The following is a 27,740-nucleotide window of genomic DNA, read 5'->3' on the forward strand; positions in this document are numbered from 1 at the left end:
GCCAAATATTTCGAAACACTGCAAGCTGCACAGGTTGAAAAATGATCTGAGCTATATGAGTAATATCATGAGGGGTCATAGCTTCCATAGACAATAATCGTATCAGTTGCATTACTGCAGGGGAGTTGGGGCCATACTGGGCGGTGGCCTTTTGTAAATCCTGAATCACCTTCGAGGAATAAGTAGCATGCTCATGAGGCTCCCCTGCAGCTGGGTCATGATACACCACGGGAAATGCTGCAGGCCCAGCAGTCTCAACATTCAAAGGTTCATCAGTGGTGAGGGGAACGGATATATTCTCTGATAAATCCCAGTCCCCCAACTCCATAGCTTTAGCTTTGACCTTTTTCCAGAATTGCACAGGATTCCGTGGTCTAACTGTAATCGAGGCTGGAGGTAAATCCCAAGTACGAGGGTATTTTGGTCTACACTCTGGCCCCCCTTGTTCAGAACATTTTACTGGCGCAGGGGTATGTAAAGGGGGACCCGGATTCTCAGGGACTACCTCCTCAAGCTCATTTTGTCCTGTCATAGGATCATCCTCATCAGCATTACTGTCCAAATCCTCTGGCAGAGGTGGATACAAAAAGGGGTTAAGCGACGGCCGCGCCCTTTGTTCTTCCGCAATCGGCACTGGCGGAGCAGAGGGTTGCACACACTCTCCTGACTTAAATACAGGGAGTCCCTCCTGCGGCCACACATATCCCCAATCTGCCGCTTGTTTATGCGAGTCTCTTGCCGCTTCTATCTGTTCTCGGGGCAGCGCATACTTATACTTTTTCTCTTTTCCTTCAGAAAGCCGCCCCCCCCCCCCCCCCCCATCAGCACCCCCTGTCTTCTTTTTTGGTAACAGGGGGTTTTGGGACCGCAGATGGCTCCGCCCCTCCTTTTAAGTCCGGCCCGGAAGGATCAGGCGACTCATTTTTTCCCACCGTTTCCGCCTGCTCCCTCTGCTCTTTAAACCTTTTCAAAGTCTCTAGTAGCAAACGCCACGTTGTTAGTAGTTCAGTCGCTTCCCTGGAGCCTCTCGTGGCTCCATCAAACAATTTATCACCCAAGTCCTTCCATTGTGATACACTAAACGCTGTGACAGTGGTAACTTCAATGCCTTGTCTTTTGCCCCAGAGCAACATTTTCCGTAAAGTCAACTCGGGGAGGTCCACGCCTCGCCGTTTCAAAAGCAACTGCCACATAGAGAGTATGATACCCTCTTCTTTGGACAAGTTCCCTCCCATGTTCCCAGTAGCTCACCTCTCCAGGTGTCTTATTCATGATCCGGATCAACAGCAGCTCTCCTCGCCGCTCTCAGCTATACTGGGCTCCGTCTCCACGGCTATCTCCAGCCGTCCTTCTTCCATGCAATATCACGTCGGGGTCACCAGATGTCGTTGTTGAGACGGACAAACGACACGGACAGCAGTCTTCCGAAGTTCAAGCAGTAACAGTCTTCTTTTTATTAGCACACGTACTTTCTTATATATTCTTTCTTAACACGTGTTCTTTTACTATTGGTTACATATTGTTATAACAATATATCATTGGTTGTCTTTTGCAAAACATCAAAACTACTCCTTATCTTGTCAGTCCCCAGCTGGTACCTAAAAGTTGTTTTACTTCTCAGGATGTTTTCTACTCCCTTCTTTCTCAAGGATATACTTTAATCTCTGCAAGGTCAATTCCTGATTCCATTCCCACAATCAAGGGTTCCACTGACGCGTGGAAACAAACCTTACAACTCGCAGAGAGTTATAAAGCAGGTATGTTTATTGCAGCGCTGGGTGCAAGGGGGATTTCTCCACCAAACTTGCACACCGGTTTGTGAAGCAAGCGTCCATTTATGGTGAAAAGCATACATATTCATTAAGGTGGGCGGGTTATTATAATTAAAGGCATTACTATTCTAATTATTTCTAAGAACTCATTATCATAAATCTCCTCCCCTTGCCGCATGCGCACTGCCTCCTGGTGGTCGTGGGCCGGGGTCTTCTGGAGGAAGGCTCGCAGTCTTCTTCACCGGGTACCTTCACCTTTGGCCCATATTTGCCGGGTTGGCCGGATCCCAAACCGCAAAGCCAGTCCTGACCAGATGGACACCTTTCCCAGACAGTTAGGTTCCTCCTTAGCATGCAGCTGCTCCCGCTATCTTATACACAAGGCCATTTCTTTATCTTGGAATGCTGGGGCTCCGAGCTTTTGTTCTTTCCCAGACTGTACTACATCCGCACTAACAACCTGTAACCGTTCGTTTTCTGAATCAAGTCCCCCCTTTTCTTTCAACTTTGTAAATTCTTTTACAATCACCTATAACACATTCTCCCTCTCCATCTGATTTCTAAAATACTTCCCAGATTCCACTCGTTCACGGAGCTGATGCTTCTTCCATTGAATGTATTCATCTTTGGCCCCCCTGGCACAACACATAAGACATCTAATTAATGCACACACTAAAGTTCCTAACATAAGTATTGCTACTAGAACGATAAACAGTCGCTTAAGCCAAGCAAAGTTAGGTAACCACGAGGTTAACTTTTCCCAAAGATCAGAAAACCCGAATGTGGTGTCATCTTGCGCAGTCAAATGCAAAATCTGAGTTTTAGCTATGAGATTTTGTAAGTCTTTCTCTATTCTCCCATTCTGGTTTACATATGAACAGCAGCTTTGATTAATCACTGCACATAAGCCTCCTTCTTTCCAGGTTAATAAGTCTAATGCCATTCTATTTTGTCCCACCACATTTGCTAATGACTGGACTTCTTGTTGAAGTGCTTGTATAGCATCAATTGTAGATTTCTCAAGCACTTCTATAGTGGCCGATATGTTCACAATTGCCTTTTCCAATTCACTGACGCCCAGGAACGGTATAAACCACCTTACAAAGCTGTGGAACCTTGTTCCCCTCGTCACTAGAGGGTTTTCCACTTCCCGAATTTTCCTCCAAGGTGTTCTCAACATTCCTGAGGGGATTTCGGACTGATTAAACACCGTATCCTGGCTAGTTAGATAGCCTATTGTGCAAGTTCCCTTCCATCCCGCGGGCAGCTGTTTTCTACTATATCCATCTCCACACAACCACCAATACCCTTTAGGTAACTTACAGGGTCCAATAGTTGCTGTCAAATTCGCACCTAAAAATTTCCCCGCCTGGTACCATCCATACTCCCAGGAATATCCTTCTCCTTCGGAAATACCACTACTTTTATATGCAACTAGTTGTGTTTTGTCGCAAAAGTCAATATACGTTACCCTTATCCCTGTTAGATCCCAACTTCCCACATCAACAGTTGTCTTATTAATCCAGTACTTGCTCCATCCCCAAGTTGTTGTCTTATTCACCGGCCCCCTGTGTCTATGTTCCCCGTGTTCCCATGCACAATTGTTATTGCTAATTAATACCACAAACTCTTCTTTCAACAGTTGTAAATCAAATCTGGGTCCTAAGGGGTAGATATTATCATCGTACTCACAATACCCATTCGACTCATCTCCCCCTTTTGCCCAAAATTTAGGCCAGGTTCCGTTGGCATTGTTTCAATTGCTTGCTGCCACCCCATATAGAGGTAATTTCATTTCTCCTTTAGGTAGGGTAGTACATACCCAACAATCTGACAGATTAGTAGCATTTACCAATGTTTCCAGACTTCGTATATACGTATTCACATCCCATGTCCCTCCCCCCGAAATACAAAGTCCCGGCATGTTGACGATTATCAATGTTACTAATGTCCATCTTTTCGTTGGAGGCGAAGCTTCAGGGGTCCGGTCTGTGTTGATGTCCATTGGGGTTCTGGAGCCCTCTTGACGCGAGTCCAATGGATCCAAGCTGCTTGTTCCTTGATCTTTATGGCCGTGTGAGTGGTCAGCAGTACCTGGAAGGGACCTTCCCACTTTGGCTTCAGTGGTGAATCTGTAAAAGACTTAACATATACATAATCCCCAGGTTCGATCTCGTGTACTGGTCCATCCAGCCCACGAGCTCTTGTTCCCAGAACCAGTTTTTCTACCTCTCGGAGCTGTTTTTGTAAATTTATCAGGTAATCTGTTAGTATTTCATTCCCCAGCTCTGTGGATATTCCGTCTTGTACACTATATGGTCTCCCATACAGTATTTCAAAGGGGCTCAAACCTTCTTTGGTTCTGGGTTTTGTTCTTATCCTGAGAAGGGCTAAGGGTAGTGATTGAGGCCAGGCCAAGTTAGCTTCCTGGCCTAGTTTCACAATTTGCGTTTTGATCAAATGATTCATCTTTTCTACTTGACCACTCGATCGTGGGTTGTATGGGGTGTGAAGTTGCCAGTCTATACCCAATAATCTGCTTACTTTCGAAACAACCCTTGCAGTGAAATGAGATCCTCGGTCCGAGGAAATTACTGCAGGAACCCCGAACCTTGGTATAATTTCATGCAACAATGCTTTGACCACTTCTCTTGTTTTGTTGGTTCGACAGGGAAATGCCTCTGGCCATCCTGAAAAGGTATCAGTTAACACCAATAGGTATCGAAACCCCCCTTTTCTTGGAAGTTCTGAAAAATCAATTTGCCATTGTTGTCCCGGATAGTTTCCCTTCCCTATCTGGCCAAATTGGACTCTGGGGCCTGTCTTAGGGTTGTTCTGTAAACATACCTCACACTGCTGAGTGACTTGTTTGACCGTGGCATATAGATTTCGAGCACATATTAGCCTATTCAGGTATCTGTAAAGTGCCTCTGTTCCCCAATGGGATTTTCTATGTTCTGCCATGACCACTGCCCATACTAACGAAAAAGGCACTATTATTTTTCCCTGTGGGGTTTTGGCCCATTTCCCTTCAATTTTCCCATTTAAGTCTTTGATCAATTTGTGATCATCCCTAGAATATTTAGGTTCGTCGTCAATTTGTATCTTACCATCTGGGACCAAGGATTGTACCTCTGCATTACCCATTTCCGCTGCCCTTTTGGCTTCTCGGTCCGCCAGTGCATTGCCCAATTCCACAGCGGTGTTCCCTTTTTGGTGGGCTTTGCAGTGCATGATAGCCACTTTGGTAGGCAGTAATACTGCATCTAAGAGTTTGAGAATTTCTTCAGCATGTTTGATGTGTTTCCCTTGTGTAGATAAGAGTCCTCTTTCTCTCCAGACCGCCCCGTGAGCATGCACCACCCCAAAAGCATATTTAGAGTCTGTCCAGATATTTATCCGTTTTCCTTTGGCCAATTCCAGGGCTCGGGTTAGTGCTATAATCTCAGCCTTTTGGGCTGATGTATTTGGGGCCAGGGCCTTGGATTCTATTACCTTCTCTGTGGTGGTTACCGCATAGCCAGCTTTGCGTATCCCCTGATGAATGAAGCTGCTCCCGTCGGTGAACCAGGAATCCTCTGCATCCTCTAATGGTTCTTCTTTCAGGTCTGGTCGGCTGGAGTACACCGCCTCGATTGTTTCCAAGCAGTCGTGGGTCACTGATTCTCCTTCGGTTCCGCTGAGGAAAGAGGCTGGATTGACAATATTAGTCACTGTTATTTCTACATCATCTTGCTCTATCAGGATAGCCTGGTACTTAAGAAACCTCTGAGGTGAAAGCCAATGCCCCCCTTTTACTTCGAGTACTGCTGAGTCAGTATGTGATACCATAACTGTGATTTTCTGGCCTAGGGTGAACTTATGGGCCTCTTGGATGTTTATTACCACTGCTGCCACCGCTCGGAGACAGCTAGGCCACCCTTTACTTACTTCGTCAAGCTGTTTGGAGAAGTATGCCACCGCCCTTCGATAGGGTCCCAGATTCTGAGCTAGGACTCCTAAGGCCATTCCTTGCTTTTCATAGGAAAACAACCAGAAAGGTTTAGTAGTGTCAGGTAATCCCAGGGCAGGTGCTTCCATTAACCTCTTTTTTAATTGATGGAAGGCTTTGTCTGCCTCCCTATTCCATATAATATTCTTTGAGTCAGATTTTAATAATTCGTATAAAGGCTTTACCAAAAGTCCGTAGTTATATATCCAGAGACGACACCATCCTGTCATTCCTAGGAAGGTTCGAAGTTCCTTAGGCGTCTGTGGTCGAGGTGTCTGGCAGATGGCCTCCTTCCTCTCCTTCCCCAGTGTCCGTTGGCCTGCGGTTATTTCATATCCCAGATAGGTCACTTGCTGCTGGGCTATCTGTGCTTTCTGTGGAGAAACTTTATAGCCATTAAGTCCAAGAAAATTTAGCAGGCTCACAGTCCATTCTAGGCATGTTTCTCTGGTGTCAGTGGCGAGTAATATATCGTCCACATACTGCAAAACCACTCCTGACCCAAGCGGGCGTTTCCACTGTTCCAAGTCTTTAGCTAGCTGATTTCCAAAAAGTGTCGGGCTATTTTTGAAGCCCTGCGGTAGCACAGTCCATGTAAGCTGTGTTTTCCTCCCAGATTCTGGGTTTTCCCATTCGAATGCAAATAAAAGCTGGCTCTCTGGGCTCAAAGGCACGCAGAAAAAGGCATCCTTTAGGTCCAAAACGGTAAACCATGCCAATTCAGGTACCAGTTTAGTTAGGAGAGTGTATGGATTTGCCACTACCGGATGCAAATCCTCAACAATTCTGTTGATAGCTCTGAGGTCCTGCACTATGCGATAGCTACCATCCGGCTTCTTAACAGGTAATATTGGAGTGTTATACTCTGATTCACATTCTTTCAGCAGCCCATACTCAATAAACCGATCTATAGTTGGTCGGATCCCCTCCCTGTCCTCTATTCTAAGGGGATACTGTTTAACTCTCACCGGTCGTGCTCCTTGTTGAGGCTTTATCACTATTGGGGAAGCATTTTTTGCTCTCCCCGGCACTCCCGAGGCCCATACCCCTGGATAAATTTGGGCTTTAATCTCCTCAGGCACTCCTGTAGAAATGGGAGTTCCTATTAGGGCCAAACTTAGTATTTCAATTAGTTGATCTTCTCTTATACAGAGTTCCATTTTCCCTTTTTTGAATTTAATTTCTGCTCCCAATTGCTCTAATAAATCTCGCCCTAACAGGGGTTTCGGCGAATTTGGCAGATATAAAAATTTGTGTATCCCCAATTGTTTTCCCAATTTGAACTTAAGAGGTTTGAGAAAATATGCCTTTTCACTCCGGCCAGTGGCTCCTTTTACTGTTATAAAATCAGTATCAATAGGGGTCAGAGCTTGATTTAAAACCGAATACGTTGCTCCTGTATCCACCAAAAATTCTATTTCTTGTTGCTTTTTCCCTAGCCTTAGGGTAACCAGTGGATCCGCTAGGGTAGATTCCCCCGGTCCCCGTCAATCTTCTTTATAATGGGCCTGAATTTTTTCTTTTCGTCTTTTTGGGCACTCATTCTTCCAGTGCCCTCTCTTCTTACACCATGCGCATTGATCTCTTTCTAATGGTTTCCTAAAATTCCCAGCTTTCGTTTCCCCCCTCCCATGTATTGCTGCCACCAGTGCCCGTCTGTCCCTTTTCTTATCCTCCTCCTCCCGGTTGTTAAACACTCTCCATGCCTCATCTAACAGAGTCTCTAGATTTCTGCTGTCGGTTGTTCTCAATTTTTGCAGCTTCCTCCGGATATCATTGGCAGATTGCCCTAAAAAGAGAGACACTAACTGCTGGATTCCTATCTCTGATCCAGGGTCCAAGGGGGTGTAGCGTCTCATTGCATCTCGTAATTTATCCAGAAACTCCGAGGGACTCTCCTTCGGCCCTTGTCTTACAGCATACAGCATTGACCAGTTAATGGCTTTCGGGATAGCCCTCTCCATCCCTGTTATAATCCAATCTCTGTAAGTTTCTAGCGCCTCTGAGTGAATGCTCCTGTTTGGGTTCCAGTGAGGGTTCTGCAAGGGGAAGTGTTCTTTAATGTCCCTTCCTGAATCTTTCAGTTGGTCCGTGGCTATATTGTGAGCAGTTTTTAAAACCAGTTGTTTCTCAGTTTCTGTTAGGTGATCTAATAATAACTGGATATCACTCCAGTCAGGGTTGTGCTGCTTTACCAGAAACTGAAAATGTCTAGTAACCCCTACGGGATCATTCCGATAGTTCTTTGCCACGCTTTTCCAGGTTTCTAAATCGAATGAGGAAAAAGGGACTTTTATCATTACAGGTAGTCCGTCCGGACCCACAGCTCCCCTTAAGGGTGCTTGAATCACTGCTCGCTCTGTTCCTTTCCGAGTGCGGGACGATACAGGGCTGTCAGGTGGGGTTTTGGATTCAGTTTTGGAATCAGCTTCAGTTTCTCTATCTTCTTGAGGAACCTTTACCCCCTCCCAACGGTCTTCTATTGCTCTAACCGGTGGTAAGTGTCAAGAAAATCGTCTTCTTTAAGATCCCGAATCTTTTCAGGCTTTGTGCATCTCTGCCCTATGCTACAGGCTGAACAACATCTTTTTATATTACCTTTCATTTCTCCTCTTCTTTCTTTCTCTAAGGCTAGTACCATCGGGTCTTGTGGAGGTAATAGCCCGCAGTCCCGTTGGTACTCTGGGTGGTTCCAAAGGGTGAAAAACATATCCGCATATATGACTTCATCCCACTTTCCTTCCCTTCTAAGGAACAGCATTAATTGTAGTATAGTATTGTAATTAAGAGTCCCGTTAAGGGGCCATTTCTCTTGATCATCTAATTTGTAAAGGGGCCACCACTGATTACAATATTTAATTAAGGTTTTCTTGTTCACGCTGCCACCTGGTGAGCCCCCGATCTCCTTCCAGTGTGCTAAAATACACCCTAGGGGACTCCTTTTCAGTGTCTCACTTCCTCGATTATTGCCCATTTTATGTTCCCCTTACCCCTTTAGTTCAGAGGTGATCCTGATCTCTGTGTGTCACTTAGGTGTTACCCCCCCCCGCTGCCGCTGCCGCTACCTTTACCTCCAGGGGTAGGCTATGTCTCCACAGATTACTTGTTTCAACTCTCCCGCCCGCTCGATCTTTTCCCACTCAGTCCAGCTACCACACTGTGGACACCAAAAATCGTCCTCCTGATCTACCCAAACCTCCGTATTACAAGCAAAGCACTTTAAGACAAAAATAGGATCACAAACGTTATCCGAATGTCCAAGACACTGCCACTTAATATTCTCAATATTAGATTCACACAATGCTTCTGTACAGTCTGTCATACGCTTCGTTCGTCTCCGGCCGCTCTCCTCGCGGAGAACACGGAACCGCGGATCGGAACTCCGCACTCGCTCCGCAGCAGTGCCGCGTCTCAATCACTCAGTTCACTCATACAACAATTACAGACAATAACACGGTAGGGGTACCTTATGACAAATACAACAAATAATCAACAATATTACAATTCCACACACTAACACAAAACCCAAAACCCAGGGATCCCACACCATTAGCCCAAGCTTGAGCATACCCCGGGGCGAGTACACCGACTCTTTACCACGCGTAGGACGTCTCCTCACGGCTTACAGGCCCCCCCTTAAGAAACCCTGAACATACCTGGTCCGCAACAGATGGTCCTTGTCTGTCCCCGCGGTGATCTGGATGAGTTGGGGAGTCCTTCCGAGAAATCTCGGGGGTGCCCAGAGGAGTCCCGTCCTCAGCAGGTCCCGCAGCCGGACAGAGGGGGTCCCATCTGGGGTGCCAAATTGACGCGCGGAAACAAACCTTACAACTCGCAGAGTTATAAAGCAGGTATGTTTATTGCAGCGCTGGGTGCAAGGGGGATCTCTCCACCAAACTTGCACACCGGTTTGTGAAGCAAGCGTCCATTTATGGTGAAAAGCATACATATTCATTAAGGTGGGCGGATTATTATAATTAAAGGCATTACTATTCTAATTATTTCTAAGAACTCATTATCATAAATCTCCTCCCCTTGCCGCATGCGCACTGCCTCCTGGTGGTCGTGGGCCGGGGTCTTCTGGAGGAAGGCTCGCAGTCTTCTTCACCGGGTACCTTCACCTTTGGCCCATATTTGCCGGGTTGGCCGGATCCCAAACCGCAAAGCCAGTCCTGACCAGATGGACACCTTTCCCAGACAGTTAGGTTCCTCCTTAGCATGCAGCTGCTCCCGCTATCTTATACACAAGGCCATTTCTTTATCTTGGAATGCTGGGGCTCCGAGCTTTTGTTCTTTCCCAGACTGTACTACATCCGCACTAACAACCTGTAACCGTTCGTTTTCTGAATCACCACGGACCCGCCCTAGTCCCCCACACACTGGGATCTGACAGCATCCATCTTGCCATTTTATTCCTAAGTACTGGATCTCCTGTGCAGGTCCCTTGACCTTACTTCATTTTACAGTAAAACCAGCTTTCAGAAGGATTTGAACTATTTTATTCCCCTTCTCAAAAACTTCTGCTGTGTTGCCCCATACGATGATGTCGTCAATGTACTGCAGATATTCCAGAGCTTCACCCTGTTCCAGTGCAGTCTGGATCAGTCCATGGCAAATAGTAGGGCTGTGTTTCCACCCCTGGGGCAGTGAATTCCAGGTGTACTGGACGCCCCTCCAGGTGAAAGCAAACTGAGGCCTGCACTCTGCTGCCAGAAGGATTGAGAAAAAGGCATTAGCGATATCCCTTATGACTATGAACTCCACCAGGGCATGGTTGCTGCAGCCCAGGCAATTGACTCCAATCTTGACATCCCTGATGAGCTCACTTGTATCGGTGACTACCAGGTCCAGTATCACATCCCCTCAGGTAGGGCTGCCTATTTCCTGCCTTAGGAAGTTATCGTCAAGGCACTCCAGGAACCTCCTGGATTGCCTACAGCTCGCTGTGTTGCTTTTCCAGCAGATGTCCTTCGAGCCTTCGAGCATGATGCCTCCTGTAGCTGGAGTAAGAAGGCTTCATCAGTAGGCTCCCCTTGATCAGGTGGCCTGTAAAAGACACCAACCACAAGGTTCCCCTTATTGCCTCAGTCTCTAATTCCTACCCATAAGCTTTCCACTTCCTCTTGGCTATTCTTCATGGACATCTCCTCACTCTCTATCCATTCCTTAACATAGAGGGCAACAGCTCTGCCCCTCCTTCCTTGCCTATCCCTTCTGAACAGCTTGTAGCCCTCAATAGCCACACTCCAGTCATAGGATTCATCCCACCAGGTTTCAGTGATGGCCACTATATCATAGCTTTCCAGCAGCACGATGGCTTCCAACTCCTCCTGTTTGTTGTCCATGCTGCGTGCATCGGTGTAGAGGCACTTCAGCTGGGCTGTTGGCTGTGCCGCCTTCTTAGGGCCCACCTCTTAAGCCTGTCCAGGTCCCTCTGGATGGCATCCCTTCCTTCCAGCATGTTGAACACTCCATACAGCTTGGTGTCGTCAGCAAACGTGCTGAGGGTGCATTTGATTCCACTGTTCATGTCTCCGACAAAGATGTTAAACAGCACTGCTCCCAGTACCGACCCCTGAGGAACACCACTCGTCACTGGCTTCCACTTGGACATTGAGCCATTGACTGCAACCCTTTGAGTGCAGCCATCCAGCTGGTTCCTGATCCACCGAGTGGTCCATCCATCAAATCCATGACTTTCCAATTTTGAGAGCAGGATGTCACGTGGGACAGTGACATCATTCATATAAAGCAAACAATAGTGCAATAACCCTGTATTTGGTCTGTCTGGGATGGAGTTATCTTTCCCCATAGCAGCCCTCATAGTGCTGTGCTTTGTATTTGTAGCCAAATACCAGTGTTCCATGTTGCCAACAAAGATGTTAAATACTACCGGTCCCAGTATCGGCCCATGAGGAATGCCATTTGTCACTGGTCACAAGTTTGACATTGAGCAGTTGACCACAACTCTTTGAGTGCGGCCATCCAGCCAGTTCTTTATCCATTGAGTGGTCCATCTGTCAAACTCGTCTCTCCAATTTAGAGACCAGGATGTCATGCGGGACAGTGTCAAATGCTTTGCACAAGTCTAGGTAGATGACGTCTGTTGCTCTTCCCTTATCCACCAACACTGTAACGCTGTCATGGAAGACCACCAAATTTGTCAGGCATGACTTGCCCTTAGTGAAGCCATGTTTGCTGTCACCAATCATCATCTTATTTTCCATGTACTTTAGCATAGTTTCCAGGACGATCTGCTCCATGATCTTGCTGGGCACATGTCGGAGTGGGAGATGGACCCAGAGTAACGATGAGTCTCAATATGAGTATGGTCGTTCTCCCTTTATTCAAGTTCACACAGAGTATATAAAGACAGACAAGCAGAGCACGCGCTAGCAACAATTATACGATTGGCTTACAGTCTCTGTTCACGCGCCTAGGGCGCTCACACAATTAGTGCAGACCTCTTGTCCATGCGCAGCAGATGTTTCTCTATCTCCCGGAGGCAGTACCGCTTATCACTTATCATGTAGCTACTTCTTCATACTTCTGTTTCTCAAGGACAGTTCACAGCCTCCTCCGGGCTCTCATCCCTATCAAAGACTGGGTTGCTCATTGTAATCAAGTCATGCCCTTTTTCACTCAGCCATTCCTCCACAATTCCCCCTTTTTGTTTTTGAGCAATCCAGGCTTGGTTTACTACTTTTAACATAGCTCTCTTAATACAACTAAGCACTAAACATAAGCACAGACCTATGATCATAAGGGTTATTATAATGCACAAGCCTTCAACAAGCAAGCCTACTAACCATTGTGGCATATTCCCAAACAAGTTAGTCAGCCACCCATCTAAAAACCCATGGTTTTGACGAATTTTGTTTGCATGCTCTTTTAACCACTGCAACTGTTTATGAATTGATTCGCTGTGATCGGACAAATTCATACAGCACATGCCTTCAAAATCCTCGCAACCATGACCTTGAGCTAATAGCAAAAAGTCAATTGCCGCTCTATTCTGCAAAATTGCCTGGCGTAAGCTATTTTGATCTCCTAACAGAGTTTCTATTACCTCAGTGGTGACTTTAGCTTGTTTTTCAGCCCAACAAGCTAACCGTCCTATCTCCTTCAAAGCTCTGCCTGCCGCTGCCCCAGGTACAAACATGGATAAAAACACTCTCTCAGTGGGATTGAGTAAGGTAACTTCATCATTGCAATTTGGTGGGAGACCCGTTTTGTACGTGCGGCGTTTTCTCCCTTGGTCACATTTTTCCACCAGTTTTGATTTGGGGCTAACAACGTTAATTTGCCAAGATAACATGGACCACCTATCACATTTTTCGGAATTCCCTGCCATGCCCTGTCACCACATATCAAAAACACGTCTGGCAGCAAGGCTTTTGGGGTGCCATTGTTCCAAATTTGCTGTTCCCCTTTTGTTCCAACCCCAAGGGCTCCCAGTCCTTGTTTTGATGTGTCATTTGTGCCACAAAATGCACCTTTATATCTATAGTCATAGTAGTTTGCTTTCGGAGTGACGTTTGTCCACCCCGTCCAATTAAATGGTCGATAATAATTTACGCCAGTAAAGGCAGGTCCTCCAAAAAATATGCAGGTTTGAGTCCAGTTCTGGGAGACATTTCCAATTCTCATTGATCCTAACAGTTCTAATTCTTGAGGGTCCCAAGGCAGCGTAACATTCAAGCTATTAAGGAGCGTGGCACTACAATTACTAACACTCTGGGAATTAGTGCAGTTCTGCTTACTATACTTGCTAAAGTCTTCTACCTTAATACCAGGTACTCCTATCAAACGTCCGAAAAGGCTCTGTAGCAGAGGCAAGCGATAGACAAAAGGCTTGTTGTCCTGTCTTATTCGCCCAGGTGACCCACATGTTTTCCCTAGGTTCAATCTTGTGGAGGGTCATTACCGCCGGGATCAATATCCCCAGGGTCAGGATCTTGAACATCTTGGTTGTCAGGCGGATCATGTCGAGTCAGAGCAGGTTTTACAGCTCGACTGAACACCCACACTGGACCGCAATCTGTGGAGACACACATATAACCTCGACCATTAAATATAACAGGAACAGGCCCCATCCAAATTCCAGAGACTGGATCTTTATACATCACTTTGAGTTGCGGGAGTATTGTTGTACTATTGAACTTAAGGTTTTGATGGTGAATCATCACTGGCGGTTCCTCTTGATCACCCATGAGACAGAGAAAGTTCAACGTAAAGAGCACACGATGTAGCCTTTGCTGAGCATGTCTCTTCTCCCTTTTGTTTACCTAGATAGTCCTTCAATACTTGATGAGTGCGTTCCACTAATCCTTGTCCTGTAGGCGAATGTGGGATCCCTGTCGTGTGATCGACCCCCCATCTTAGCAAGAACTTTCTAACCTTTTGACTAACATAAGCAGGCCCATTATCAGTTTTAATGCATTCAGGCACTCCTAATACAGCAAAGCAAGCAAGCGTTTACATACATGATGTGCCTTTTCTCCGGGCAATGCGGTTGCCCAGATCATTTTTGAAAATGTATCAATGGTCACATGTATATACTTCAAGCGACCAAACGCTGGGATATGTGTGACATCCATCTGCCATAACTCTAACGCCTTTAATCCTTTTGGGTTCACTCCTAACCCTATTCCTGGGCCATGGTTCCCACATTTCGGGCAGGCTTGGATAATGCCTCGAGCCTCATTTTCTGTTAAATTAAATTGTCTTTTTAGCCCTTTTGCATTTTGGTGAAAATTCTCATGACTCTGCCTAGCTTGTTGAAATTTATCCATAGGGGGCACATGACACACTGGACTAACCAGGCTGTCAGCAAGTTGATTGCCCTGGCCTAATCCAAGGTCTAGCTGATGACTACGAATATGGATAACACAACAGGCAGCTGTTCTTTGGTCAAGTACAGATCGCAACCGAATAAATAAACTCCCCAGCCTAGGATTAGCTGTCTCTCTAAGTAGAGCGTCTTCCAGGCGTGGCACTATTCCAGCCACATATAATGAGTCTGTTACTACATTCAAGGGAGTGCTTAGCCAATTGTTCAAGGCCCAAACTACTGCAGTTAGTTCCAATGTTTGAAGGGAATCTCGGGGTTGTCCCTCTATGATATGCTGACACCATTGACCTTTTTCCTGCCAAACACAGGCTGCACGCCGCAAGCGTTTGCCCGCATCTGTATACACAGTGATACCATCTGACAATGGGTCTTTCTGTACCTTGGGTCTTTCTAGCCACTGATTTCTTTTTAGAACTTGCCACAATTTCCCTTGTGGCTGTTGTGAATGCACTCTCCCACTGTAGCCTAACAAGGCTTCTTGCATAGCAGCGTCATTACGCAGCCACCATTCTAAATCTAAGGCGCTAACAGGTATGCTAATATCCTCTGGTTCTTTACCACTGATTTCTATGATTCGTGATCTTCCTTTTCGTATCAATTCACCTACTGCTTCAGTTTGCGTTTGAATGCTCGTTTTTGGTTGTACACTTAAGAACACCCATTCTAAGACATTGAACACATTCTCTTTTGTTACCTTCCCTTCGCATTTGTCAGTGGCATCACCAAAGAAGGAGAAGAGAGAGGCAAGTTCCCCCTTTTTGTTTTGCCATTGACAAATGACTGCATATGGTGAATCTTTCCCATTACATATTATCAGAGACACTGGCAACATTAAAATGCGTCGAGATGATCACGTCGATTGCAGTTTTTGTGCAATTTGTTGTAGTGCTGCTTGCTGCGTCGCCGTCAGAGTAACGCCGTCGGCTGGATGATTGCTTCTCAATAATTCTGTTAAGGGTGCAATGTCAGTATTGGAGATGCCAACACAGTTCCGCACCCATTGAATGTCTCCAAGTAGGGTTTGGACATCAGTCAGTGTGTGCAATTGAGTTGCAAGCTCGGTTTTTTGTGGTCGAATTTTGGAGTCTATGATGGACCGTGGTGCTTTGTTTTTGAGCTTCAGTCCTTTCTACTCTCAATAACATTTCTTCAACGCCTGCTCCTTTTGGTAGACTGGCTAGAATTTGCTTGGTGGTCTTATTGGCATTGTCAAAAGCCAATACTTTGAACATCTGTTGTTTGCCGCTGTCATCTAAATCAGGGTGATTCATGATTGCTTCCCACAGTCGGTCAACAAAGTTACTATATTTTTCTGTAGTTCCTTGCATCATGGTACCAAATGACGGAATAGTAGATCCTGGGAGGCCGAGAAATGCCTCTAGGGCAAGTTGTGCTGATCACTGTAATAGGTTTGCTGGAAACGTCAATTGTACTTGCAAATCACTAAATTTTCCGTGCCCTGTGAACATCTCTGCCGTGACTCCACGGAGGGGGTCTCCCTCCCCTTGTCTTCGAGCTGCTTCATTCATAGCTCGTTGTTGCCAGGAGGACTCCCACAACAAATATTGTGTTGGAGTAAGCAACAGTCTCATTAGGTTGCGAAAATCATATGGACACATCAGATCAGCAGAAAAAATCCATCTGACAATTTGTCGGGTAGCCTCAGATTTTACTCCATAAGTTGAGATGGTGGTGCGAGCTTGTTGTAAAATTTTCCAATCATGTGGTTCCCATTTCCCAGTATTGTTTACATGTACAACGGGACACGCGAGAGGTGGAGTTCCACCCAAACTAGCGGCTGCTCCCCACTGTCCTTCTAATATAGCGTCTCTAATAATGCCATTCCAGCGTGCAGTTCTCGGAGGTGTTGAGGGATTCACTAGCCATGGAGGCATGTTATCATCCTTCCTCGCCACACGTAAATCTAACTCGTCGAGGCGCCTTAAAACTGTCTGTAGCATTTTGTCTGTGGACAGTTTACGACTCTTGTCGGCAGGTGGAGTTGGTGGACCAGACGAGTCACTGGAGGAGGTTAACGGTGGATACAAGGGAGGCGGAGTTGCTGGAGGCGGTGCTGTGGGCGGAGGGCGACACGCTGCTCCTCCCAAATCGATGAGATCAGTAGACGTTTCAGGCCCCTCCTCTATCGGAGTTTTCTGAGGAGGCGCTTCCGCATTTGCATTACTTTTCTGTTTTGGTTTCGCATCACTCACTTCCGCTTTTCCCGAGTTTTGCAAGGGGTTCAGCGGCAAGTCTTTACTTTTCTCAGGAGGGTCAGAGTCCTCATTAGCTCGAATTTCAGCAACAGTTTTACACACAGTCCCGGTCATTCCTTTTACCGCGGGCAGCCCAAAGAACCGCGCAATAGGTCCAGGCTTACTTTCAGGTTTTAAGGCGGCTGCTCCTGGACCTAACATTTGAGCAGCTGCACAGGCTACTTCCCGCTCTGCTTTCATCGCTTCTAAAGTCTCTAGCACAGTATGCCACAACCCACGGACGGCTTTTATCTCTTTCTCCTCTTTTTCATCCCCCTCGATTGTTTTTTGCCACATCGTCCCTCCAAAATCTCGCCATTCTGAAACAGAAAACAGCATAGGTGTGTCAGAAAAATGACCCCATCGCTGTCCTAATTTAATTAACTTTATCAACAGTTTCGCCGGTACTTCATTCCCTCTCTTAGAGAGGATTCCAGCGAGTAGCATGGAACTTATCAACAGTTTCGCTGGTACTTCATTCCCTCTCTTAGAGAGGATTCCAGCGAGTAGCGTGGCCGCAGCTTCTACTTGCATCACTGCGCCTGGGAGGCGAGAGGCCACCTCGCACCGTTGTCTGCTCCCGCCTTTGCGCCCGAGCAGCACTTCTCCCAGCCATGGTTTCCCACTCCCCTCCTCTAGCTGCTTACCGCAGACTCGGAGAACTCAGTCCCGCTGAGCTATGGATCTCTGTGCATCCTCTGCTACCAGATGTCGGAGTGGGAGACAGACCCGGAGTAACGATGAGTCTCAATATGAGTATGGTCATTCTCCTTTTATTCAAGTTCACACAGAGTATATAAAGACAGACAAGCAGAGCACGCGCTAGCAACAATTATACAGTCTCTGTTCACGTGCCTAGAGCGCTCACACAATTAGTGCAGACCTCTTGTCCACGCGCAGCAGATGTTTCTCTCTCTATGGAAACATAGAACGGTTAGAGTTGGAAGGGACCTTAAAGATCACTGAGTTCCAATCCCCCTGCCATGGTCAGGGACACCTCCCACTAGACCAGGTTGCTCAAAGCCCCATCCAGCCTGGCCTTGTACCCTTCCAGGGATGGGGCCTCCACAACTTCTCTGGGCAACCTGGGCCAGTGTCTCACCACCCTCAGAATGAAAAATTTCTTACTGAGCTCTAATCTAAATCTCCCCTCTTTGAGTGTGAAGCCATTACCCCTCGTCCTATCACTACATACCCTGGTAAAAAGTCCTTCTTCAGCTTTCCTGTAGGCCCCCTTTAGGTACTTGAAGGCTCTTTGTGCAAAGATGATGTTGCCTTGATTTGTGCCATGTGTGCAGACCTAGTGCATACTGTTCGCTGTAAGGCAGATGTGGCTTAAGAGGCACATTTAGTCTAAATTTGTACAGCACTTGACTGTCTTAATGCTACTGAACTTTTGGACTTGATTTTATTCATTTTCTCTGTAGATATCCATTCTTGGACAACACGCAGCATCAAACCATTGTGTCTGAATCGGGAAAATGTTTCTCTTTTGATTATTCCAATGGTTTTCTTCAAGCCATCTTGGAATGGGCCTCCTTTTGTGTGTGTGCCTGCTCAAGGGCACACTATTAAAGCTTATGAATATCCCCAGGGAGTCTTGCCAAATGCTATTAAATTCCCATTTTTGCATCTCTAGATTCTGCAGAACCTTTTTGGGGAAACTCTACAGAATTTTTTGAGACTAGCTAGATAAAACTGAAGATGTTGGTTATTGATAAATAATTTATACTTCCAAAATTTCAATAAAACCATCCTTACTCTATCTACTGAATTTATCAGTCTCCCTTGTTCTCATCTGTGTGAGAGCTGACATATTTTTTTTCCCTGTTATTTGGATTTTCTGCATATCACCTTCTTTTAAAAAACTCCTAAGTTTTATGGCTCTCGTATTCCCCAGTTGTTTTATCTGGGGAAACACAGCATGAAGATATTTTCAACAGTATGACCCTTGGGGCTACAGCTAAGAGCCTCCAGACTTCAGGATTCCTGGAGCATGTTTCCAGGGGCAATCAGTGCACAGAGATAATGGCAAAGCCTGGGTAAAAAACTGGCTGGATGGCTGTGCCCAGAGAGTTGTGATTAATGGGGTGAAATCCAGTTGGCGGCTGGTCACCAGTGGTGTCCCTCAGGGCTCAGTTTTGGGGCCAGTATTAATATCTTTATTGATGATCTAGATAAGGGAATTGAGTGCACCCTCAGGAAGTTTTCAGATGACACCAAACTAGGTAGGAGTGTTGATCTGCTTGAGGGTAGGAAAGCTCTACAGAGGGATCTGGACAGGTTGGATCAATGGGCCAAGGCCAATGGGATGAGGTTTAATAAGGCCAAGTGCCAGGTCCTCCATTTTGGTCACAACAACCCCAGGCAACGCTACAGGCTTGGGGAAGAGTGGCTGGAAAGCTGCCCAGCAGAAAAGGACCTGGGGGTGTTGGTGGACAGCCGGCTGAACATGAGCCAGCAGTGTGCCCAGGTGGCCAAGAAGGCCAACCGCATCCTGGCCTGTATCAGGAATAGCGTGGCCAGCAGGAGTAGGGAAGTGATCGTGCCTCTGTACTCGGCCCTGGTGAGACCTCACCTCAAGTACTGTGTTCATTTCTGGGCCCCTCACTACAGGAAGGACATTGAGCTGCTGGAGTGTGTCCAGAGGAGAGCCACCAAGCTGGTGAGGGGTCTAGAGAACAAGTCATATGAGGAGAGGCTGAGGGAACTGGGCATGTTTAGTTTGGAGAAGAGGAGGCTGAGGGGGGACCTCATTGCCCTCTACAACTACCTGGAAGGAGGCTGTAGAGAGGTGGGTGTTGGCCTCTTCTCCCAAGGGAATAATGACAGGACCAGAGGAAATGGTCTGAAGTTGCAGCAGGGGAGGTTTAGATTAGGTATTAGGAAGAATTACTTTAGTGAGAGAGTGGTCAGGCACTGGAATGGCCTGCCCAGGGAGGTGGTGGAGTCGCCATCCCTGGAGGTATTTAAGAAATGTGTAGACATGGCACTTCAGGGCATGCTCTAGTGCCCGAGATTGTTGGGTTGGGTGTTTTGTTTTGTGTTTGTTTGTGGTTGGTTGTTTTTTTTTGTTGTTGTTGGGGTTTTTTTTGGTTGGTTGGTTGGGTTTTTTTGTGTGTATGGTTGGACTCGATGATCTCAAAAGTCCCTTCCAACCATGAAGATTCTGTGATTCTGGAGTCTGCTGGTGAGAAGAGCCAGAGACATGGAGGGACCACCTTTATAAATGAGAACATGGACTGGCTCTCTTTAAAAATCCGAACTGTCCTAGATGCCCTAATTTAAGCAGATCCTTTACATCTCTTAGATCTACCCAGTATTGCTCAAGAGCTACTACTTCAGATAAATTATCAGTGTGAATCTTTATGAAATCCCCAGATGGAATATAGATTCAACACATTTTTAAATCATACAAAATAAAAATACTGTACATTTCTTCAGTTTTTCCACTTTAATTGGAGCCCTCATTTCTCTATGTCCATATCAGCACATCAGCTCTTTGAATAATAATCTGCTAACATATCTCTAGATTTCAGTCTTGACACATTTGTAAGTGCATCTTGCCAAAAGTAATTAGCAAGATGAAATTTGTTTAAAAAGTTGGTGAACACCATTATTCCTGCTTGTAAACTAAAGCATCGCAACTGGATGCATGCCAGAGGAATTAATTCTAATCCTTAGCCTAGCGTGAATGAGTTTCTTACTTAAGTTTAAAATTTGTAAATTTCTAGATTTCAGATAGAGAAACAGTGGGTGCCAATGTTAATTTTTTTTTCACAAAATGATGAAATTTGTATGATGAAATCTGCTTTAATTACTCGGTGCCTGAAAATGGTTGATTAGTGATTGGTGGCCTTTCTATTGAAATTTGTAGTAAAGCTGATTTGTGGGCTACGTCACTAGTTGATGTAAGTCAGCATGACTCTGCTGATTGGTATGCACTAAGTCAACATACTTAAAATTATCTCCATATATATTTAAGAATAGTATGGATAGCCTCTATAGACAAGACAATACTGACTAGCAAAAGAGACATCTCGTATGGTTTTCAGTATACTCGTTTCTCTTTTACAGATGTCTTTATTTTCTCAGATTGCTGTCTTGAAGAGTACTTAAAATCAGCTCTGCAGCAATTTTGCTTTTGGAAAGTACTAGGTGAGGCTGATCATATATCTCTAAACAGAGACTGGTCTGTGCATGTGGAAGCAGTGTTCCAGTTACAAGGCACCAGGTGGTCACTTATGGTTAATTTAAGAAGCAAACACTGCCACAAATGCTATTAGTAGTGTGTAATGAGATTAACTCCCCATAGCACTTGCAATATCCTTGTTTTTTTTCTAAAGGAGCACAGGGCTGATCACCACCTCTTAAACAATAGAGAGTTTAATCTTTCATTATTATATGCACATAACTCATGGTCCTTAACAGGAGTTAAGCATGCACATAAACCTTAAGGTCTATTCTTCCCTTTATGTAATCATGGTACACTAAAGGTTTCTAACAATTTCACAAAGGACCAGACCAAAACTGACATTAAGTATTTTCAGAGATTTTTATTTTTCAGGCATAAAGGGTGATTAGAGATTCCTAAATAACAATGAAGATTTAGGAAAAAGTAAGAAGACTTAGCTGCAAGACACAGAACCTGAGGCAGAGCTCATATTTAATCAAATGTATTTCCTTTCCATGACAGGGTGTCGTGGTTTTGGCCGAATTTACCAAAACCAGACTGACAGATGGCCCTTCCCCCCCTCTTCCCCCCAAAAGAGAGAGGAGAGAAAGAGATAAGGAGATTTACAAGTTTAGAATGAACTAAACTACTTTAATGAAGAAATTTAATATTAAAATAAAACCAAACAAACAAAAAATAAATAATGAAATCGATATAGTATATACAAAACCGTGTCAAGCTCCTAGGATGACAGTCACGTCACCGGCAGGCACTGGGGAAGTCCCAGACTGGACTCAGCGACGGATGGGAACTGGATTCCAGCTCTGGAGTCAGGAACACACGGATCGGGATCAAAGGCAGATGAACAGACAGAGTCCTCTCTGGACTTCAGCCATCGCAGGAAGGGGGCTGACCCTTTGATCCCTCAGCTTTTATACTGAGCATGGGGCAGATGGGATGGAATACCCCAGTTGGTCAGGTTTGGGTCACCTGTCCTGTCCGCTCCTCCCCACCGATGTGACCCCTCTACGTTTTTTTCCATTTCTGACCCTCTAACAGGGCAAATAATGAAATTGGCTGACCTTGGTTGTTATGGCAGTAAGTATAAGCAAGGGCCTCCCTGCATACCATTCCTTGGCATGGAGCACAAACATTGGTCTTATCATTCTGAGAACGAGCAGTTTTCTCCACAATATGCCGTTACTTTCAGAGAGTTAGAGGAGGCCTGGCTAGGATGTAAAGTTACAGAACAGAAAATTGGTTCGGTTTTACTTCAAACCAGGAGACAGGGTGAGCCTTTGCTTTCTTTAATTTTAAGGTAACTAGTTTTGATGTGTACTGAGCATTGCAGTGGACTTCCTGGGAGTTTGGTGTACATTTATCTAGTTAGAGATGACAGTTCTCAGCAGCAGTTCTTGTATGTGTAAGAAGAAACTATTTCACTAGGTGCAAATCCTTTGCCCTCCTGTAAAAGCTTGTTGGGGCAGCAAGAGTAGTCCTCTGCTTCTCATCTTAGAGTCTGTCTGAACTATTTCTAGGGGCATCTTCCTAGGGCAAAGACTTGAGAGTAAGAAAGGATATGAGAAACGATAATTCAAACACTTGAAGATGAAAGTAGATATTTTCAGAACTAGAACTAGATCTAGCTTTGGCAAGTAATCCCATGGAGCTGGGAATCTGGATGGTTGCCAGGGGAAAAGCTTAAACCCAATTTTCATTAAAGGCTTACAAACAGAGCATCTTGTTAGGTTTTGCAGTGATTGCATAGACTCAGGGATATTCCACAGCTGGTAAATTAGTTGATAGCAAGAATATTTTTGTCAGAATGAGAAGCTTCTAAAGCACACAAAAGTAAACCCAAGTATTCAAAAATATAACTTTTCCACTGTAATACAGCTATCACAATTGTGTGATTCGTTCAGGAAACAGCAATAAAGCTGTGATGTTAATGGTGAAAGAAGAACTTCACAAAATGAGGAAGGCCTTTTAAAGAGCACCATTAAGTAAATTATGTTTAAGGGGGTACTTTGGCAAAGAAACTGAGATTTTTATTGTACTTAATAAATGTTACAATACAAGTATCAGGGGTAGATTATAAACTGTGGGGATTTTTCCAAGAAATTTACTGATTGCCAGACTGTAGGAAGATTCAACCATAAATAATTTTATATAATGCAAAGTTCAGTGTCTAATCTGGAGTGCAAGCCCTTAGCGCTTGTGAACAGATCTGTCATTCCTTATTCATGGGCTACCAAGTCAATTAAATTCTCTGAACTGAACTAGGAGGAAAGATAGAAATTATATATAAACTGAGAAACTTCAATTTTGTAATAAATACATGTCAAAGAAAATCTGCTTGAGGGGAAGAATGGATTCCCCATGTGTGAAACCCCTATAGGTTGTATTGTCTTGTCTGACTTTCAACAGAGATGGTAGATTGTCGTGGTTTCGGCCAAATTTACCAAAACCAGACTGACAGATGGCCCTTCCCCCCCCCCCCCCTGCCCCAAAAGAGAGGAGAGGAAGAGATAAGGAGATTTAGAAGTTTAGAATGAACTAAACTACTGTAATGAAGAAATTTAATATTAAAATCAAAAAGAAGAAAATAATGAAATAGATACAATATATACAAAACCGTATCAAGCTCCCAGGATGACGTCACCGGCAGGCACTGGGGAAGTCCCAGACTGGACTCAGCAATGGATGGGAACTGGATTCCAGCTCTGGAGTCAGGAACACACGGATCAGGATCAAAGGCAGATGAACAGAGTCCTCTTCGGACGTTGGCCATTGAAGAAAGAGAGTTGAGCTTTTGATCCCTCAGCTTTTATACTGAGCATGGGGCAGATGGGATGGAATACCCCAGTTGGTCAGGTTTGGGTCACCTGTCCTGTCCACTCCTCCCCACAGGTGTGACCCCTCTACGTTTTTTCCATTTCTGACCCTCTAACAGGGCAAATAATGAAATTGGCTGACCTTGGTTGTTATAGTATAAGCAAGAGCCTCTCTGTATAAGCAAGAGCCTCTCTGCATACCATTCCTTGGGATGAAGTACAAACATTGGTCTTATCACTCTGAGAACGAGCAGTTTTCTCCACAATATGCCGTCAATTTCAGTGAGTTAGAAGAGGCCGAGCTAAGATGTAAAATTACAGAACAGAAAGTTGATTCTGTTTTACTTCAAACCAGGACATAGATGAACTTAAAACTAAGTTGGATTTGCAGTAATGACCCCAAAACCAGAAATGTCCCCCAGAGGATTTTAATTGGAGCTTTGGCTTCAGCTGTCATAGTGGTTAAAGCCAATTAGTAAGTAGGCTGTGGCAATTTGGAAATGTTAACAGAGACTTTCTGAAATTATCAAAATTCAGAGACTTATCCCTGAAGGGAGGGAGTAAAAGACTAAAAATGTATTAAGATAGAGATGTCTGGGAAAAGGAAAGGCAGACTTCTTAAATTATTTTTTTCTGAAATATTCGTTTCAGTATTTATCCCTTTGCTGCACACAGATATTTATAATCTGAGAATCTTTTCCAGTCCTCATTGAGCTCAGTGGAAATTTTCCTATGGAGTTCACTTGGATTTGAATTAGACATTATGTTATTTAATGCAGATTGGCACAATCGTTCTTTGTTATAAGAAGTCATTAAAATAAATCAGATGTTTCTTTTCCATAAAAAAGCAGCCCTTGGGAAAAGTCCCAAGCACTTTTCCTTTGATGCACAAATTTGCTTAGCACCTTTAATAGCCTGATAAATGGGTTTGCTTGTAATGTTGTAAATATACTGGGCACTTGATATAACAAAAGAACACTTACACTTCTAACCATTCCTGTGAATTATGGTATATGGTGCTGTTCCGTAAACACTAGAATGTGAAGTATTGAGCCACAGATGTATTGAGAAAGAAGTAGTATTTTTTCCAAATAAGATTGTATTTTGCAATTTGACAGTTAACACCATCTTGGGATGCAAAAGAGAGATTCCTTTTCTGAATAACAGCGCAAAGGTATATATCACGTTGTTGTGACTATTGCAAACAAATTATAGCGGGAAATGGACTGCTCTGCTTGGTATGATTTTAGTTTCTGGGTCCGAGATGTTTTCTGGTGGTAAAAGAAGAAATTTCCTTCTTTCTAGACAGAGAAGATTGTTTCTGTAAGGGGTTGATCATAGAATCATTTAGGTTGGAAAAGACCTTTAAGATCATTGAATCCAACCATAAAGTCCACCACAAAACCATGTTCCTCAGCACCACATCTAGACATCTTTTAAATACCTCCAGGGATGGGGACTCATTCACTTCCCTGGGCAGCCTGTTCCAATGCTTGATAACCCTTTCAGTGTAAAATTTTTTCCTAATATCCATCCTAAACCTCCCCTGGTGCAACTTGAAGCCATTTCCTCTTGTCCTATCGCCTGTGACTTGGGAGAAGAGACCAACCCCCACCTCACTACACCCTCCTTTCAGGGAGTTGTAGAGAGTGAGAAGGTCTCCCCTCAGCTTCCTTTTCTCCAGGCTGAACAACCCCAGCTCCCTCAGCTGCTTCTCACAAGACGTGCTCCAGACCCCTCACCAGCTTCGTTGCCCTTCTCTGGACCCGCTCCAGCACCTTAATGTCTTTCCTGTAGTGAGGGGCCCAAAACTGGACACAGTACTCGAGGTGGGTCCTCACCAGTGCCGAGTACAGGGGGACGATCACCTCCCGAGTCCTTCTCACCACACTGTTCCTGATACAGGCCAGGATTCTGTTGGCCTTCTTGGCCACCTGGACACACTGCTGGCTCATGTTCAGCCGGCTGTTGACCGACACCCCCTAGGTCCTTTTCTGCTGGGCAGCTTTCCAGCCACTCTTCCCCAAGCCTGTAGCGCTGCCTGGGGTTGTTGTGACCTTAGTGCAGGACCCGGCACTTGTCCCTGATGTTGCGCAGTTCTCTTTCTTTTCTCTGGTAAGTGGTGCTCCTAAATGTATGCTCAGAGGAGAACTTTCATTGACCTTCAGGACTGATGAGTCAGCTCTGCATCACTGCAATGTCTTGTTGTAATGAGTGTTGGCTGTCAATATCTATGCAGTACTAGGGTAATGTGCTGTGCTGTAGAAAACTAAAATTTCAGATCCACAGATCAGTTCTGCAGCGTATTATGGATCTGCTCTTGCCATTTTTTATGCATTTAAGATTTAATGGCAGGAGAGAGATCAGCATGAGACAATGGAAGGATTATAGCCCCAAAAATATAGGACTGACCATAGTACATGTGCCATTAATTTATTAATTTGCTGCTAACAACTTTTAAAGATTATTACTTGTAACGGAGATTTGTATCTCAAGACAACAGCTTACAGAAAATCTTACATTTGACTACCTGTCTGCCTCAAGTTTATGAAATACAAAAACTAAGAGAGGAAAAGATTAAATTATTTTGCTAATGCTAGATAGTCCCAGACAAATTTCTCACTAACTCCAGTGGGTGCTGGTTTCTGTTTTCTGTTGTCATTTGTAGCTAGAGTTTCAAGGTCTGGAGTGATAAAATTATAAATTCTTAGAAAATATAGATATCTTAATAGCCAGGCGAGTAGTTTATGGAATTTCAGCCATGGAAAGTAGTTAAAGCTGACTTATGGAGTCCTTCAATAAAAAATAATCCCCGATGCATAGCTTTTTAAGTATTCAGTATTTTCTAATGCACAACATAGTGATGTACCTAGCAGAACCAAAAGGACTGTGTAGCTAAAGCACTCTGCTTGACTTCTAAAGACACAGGGTTCTGTTTCTGTATGACCTTGAAAATTGTTTACTTATCTCTGTTTTATGGGGTTAAAATACTTTCACAACTATCAGATGTGTTCTAAAGATAAAATTAATTGTGAAAATAGTTGTTCAGAGATCATAGTGTCTATAGAATTCTAATCTACAAAACCATTATGTAGAAATATTACTAAACAAGATTAAAGTATGGATTTCAGGAAGCCACTCTGAACTGTGAATATTTTGGAGGAAGATCCTAAGTTTTGTTTATACGAAGCATTAATAAGTGCTACCTATTGTCTTGAAAATAATGGAAAAGACTATGTAATTTATATTAAAATGCTTTAAGGGCAAAACGACTGAAGAATAAGGCGTAAAGATGCATATGAAGATTTCCATGTTGGTGAGTGCTGCAGTCTTGTAGCTGTCTCTGAAACCTCTCATTTCAAGGTTGGAAGGGTGATTAGTGAGGGAGATGGTGACGTAAGGCAAATGAATTGTTAGTGAAAGCCCATATCAGACACTTGGGATGGGATAGGGTGTTGGCTTCTCAAAGCCATACTGACTACAGCCACGCTATTGAACAAAGCAGTTCTTGTGACTAGGGACATTGAACGGCCCTCTGGTAAACAGCTACCACTCTTCCCTTTCTGCCCAGATATGAAATTGCCCTGTTCTCTAAACACTCCTTTTTTTTTTTCCTTCCTATAATTACAGGAGATCATTTCTTGGAGTAGGATCATAATGCCACACTCACCTGTTTGAAAAGCATAATTCCAGCTGTGCCAGTTACGATTTACATCCTTTGCTTGCCATCCTCTCACTGAATTTACAGTACTGCCAAATAGTGGTAGACAAGGCTTCCAGGATTTGAGCTTTATCCGCCATGTGGATTGTGAATGACCCAGGTCAATGAAAGAATAGAAGTGGCAGAGTTCAGAGACAGC

General features: G+C 44.6%; 2 protein-coding genes across 2 annotated transcripts in view; one reads left to right on the plus strand and one right to left on the minus strand.

Annotated features, from left to right (window-relative positions):
- Window positions 1-27,740, plus strand: part of LOC141476716 (microtubule-associated protein 1B-like) — a 118,104-nt gene that overhangs the window by 45,423 nt on the left and 44,941 nt on the right. The gene's annotated exons all lie outside the window — the stretch shown is intronic.
- Window positions 2,302-27,681, minus strand: LOC141476735 (syncytin-2-like). The gene is made up of 2 exons (XM_074165540.1): window positions 27,594-27,681; window positions 2,302-3,110 (listed from the first exon to the last, which is right to left on the minus strand). Exons 1-2 carry the CDS (start codon window positions 27,679-27,681, stop codon window positions 2,302-2,304), a joined length of 897 nt encoding a protein of 298 aa, XP_074021641.1.

The sequence above is a fragment of the Numenius arquata genome, chromosome W (assembly GCF_964106895.1).
Source record: "Numenius arquata chromosome W, bNumArq3.hap1.1, whole genome shotgun sequence".
Taxonomy (NCBI): domain Eukaryota; kingdom Metazoa; phylum Chordata; class Aves; order Charadriiformes; family Scolopacidae; genus Numenius; species Numenius arquata.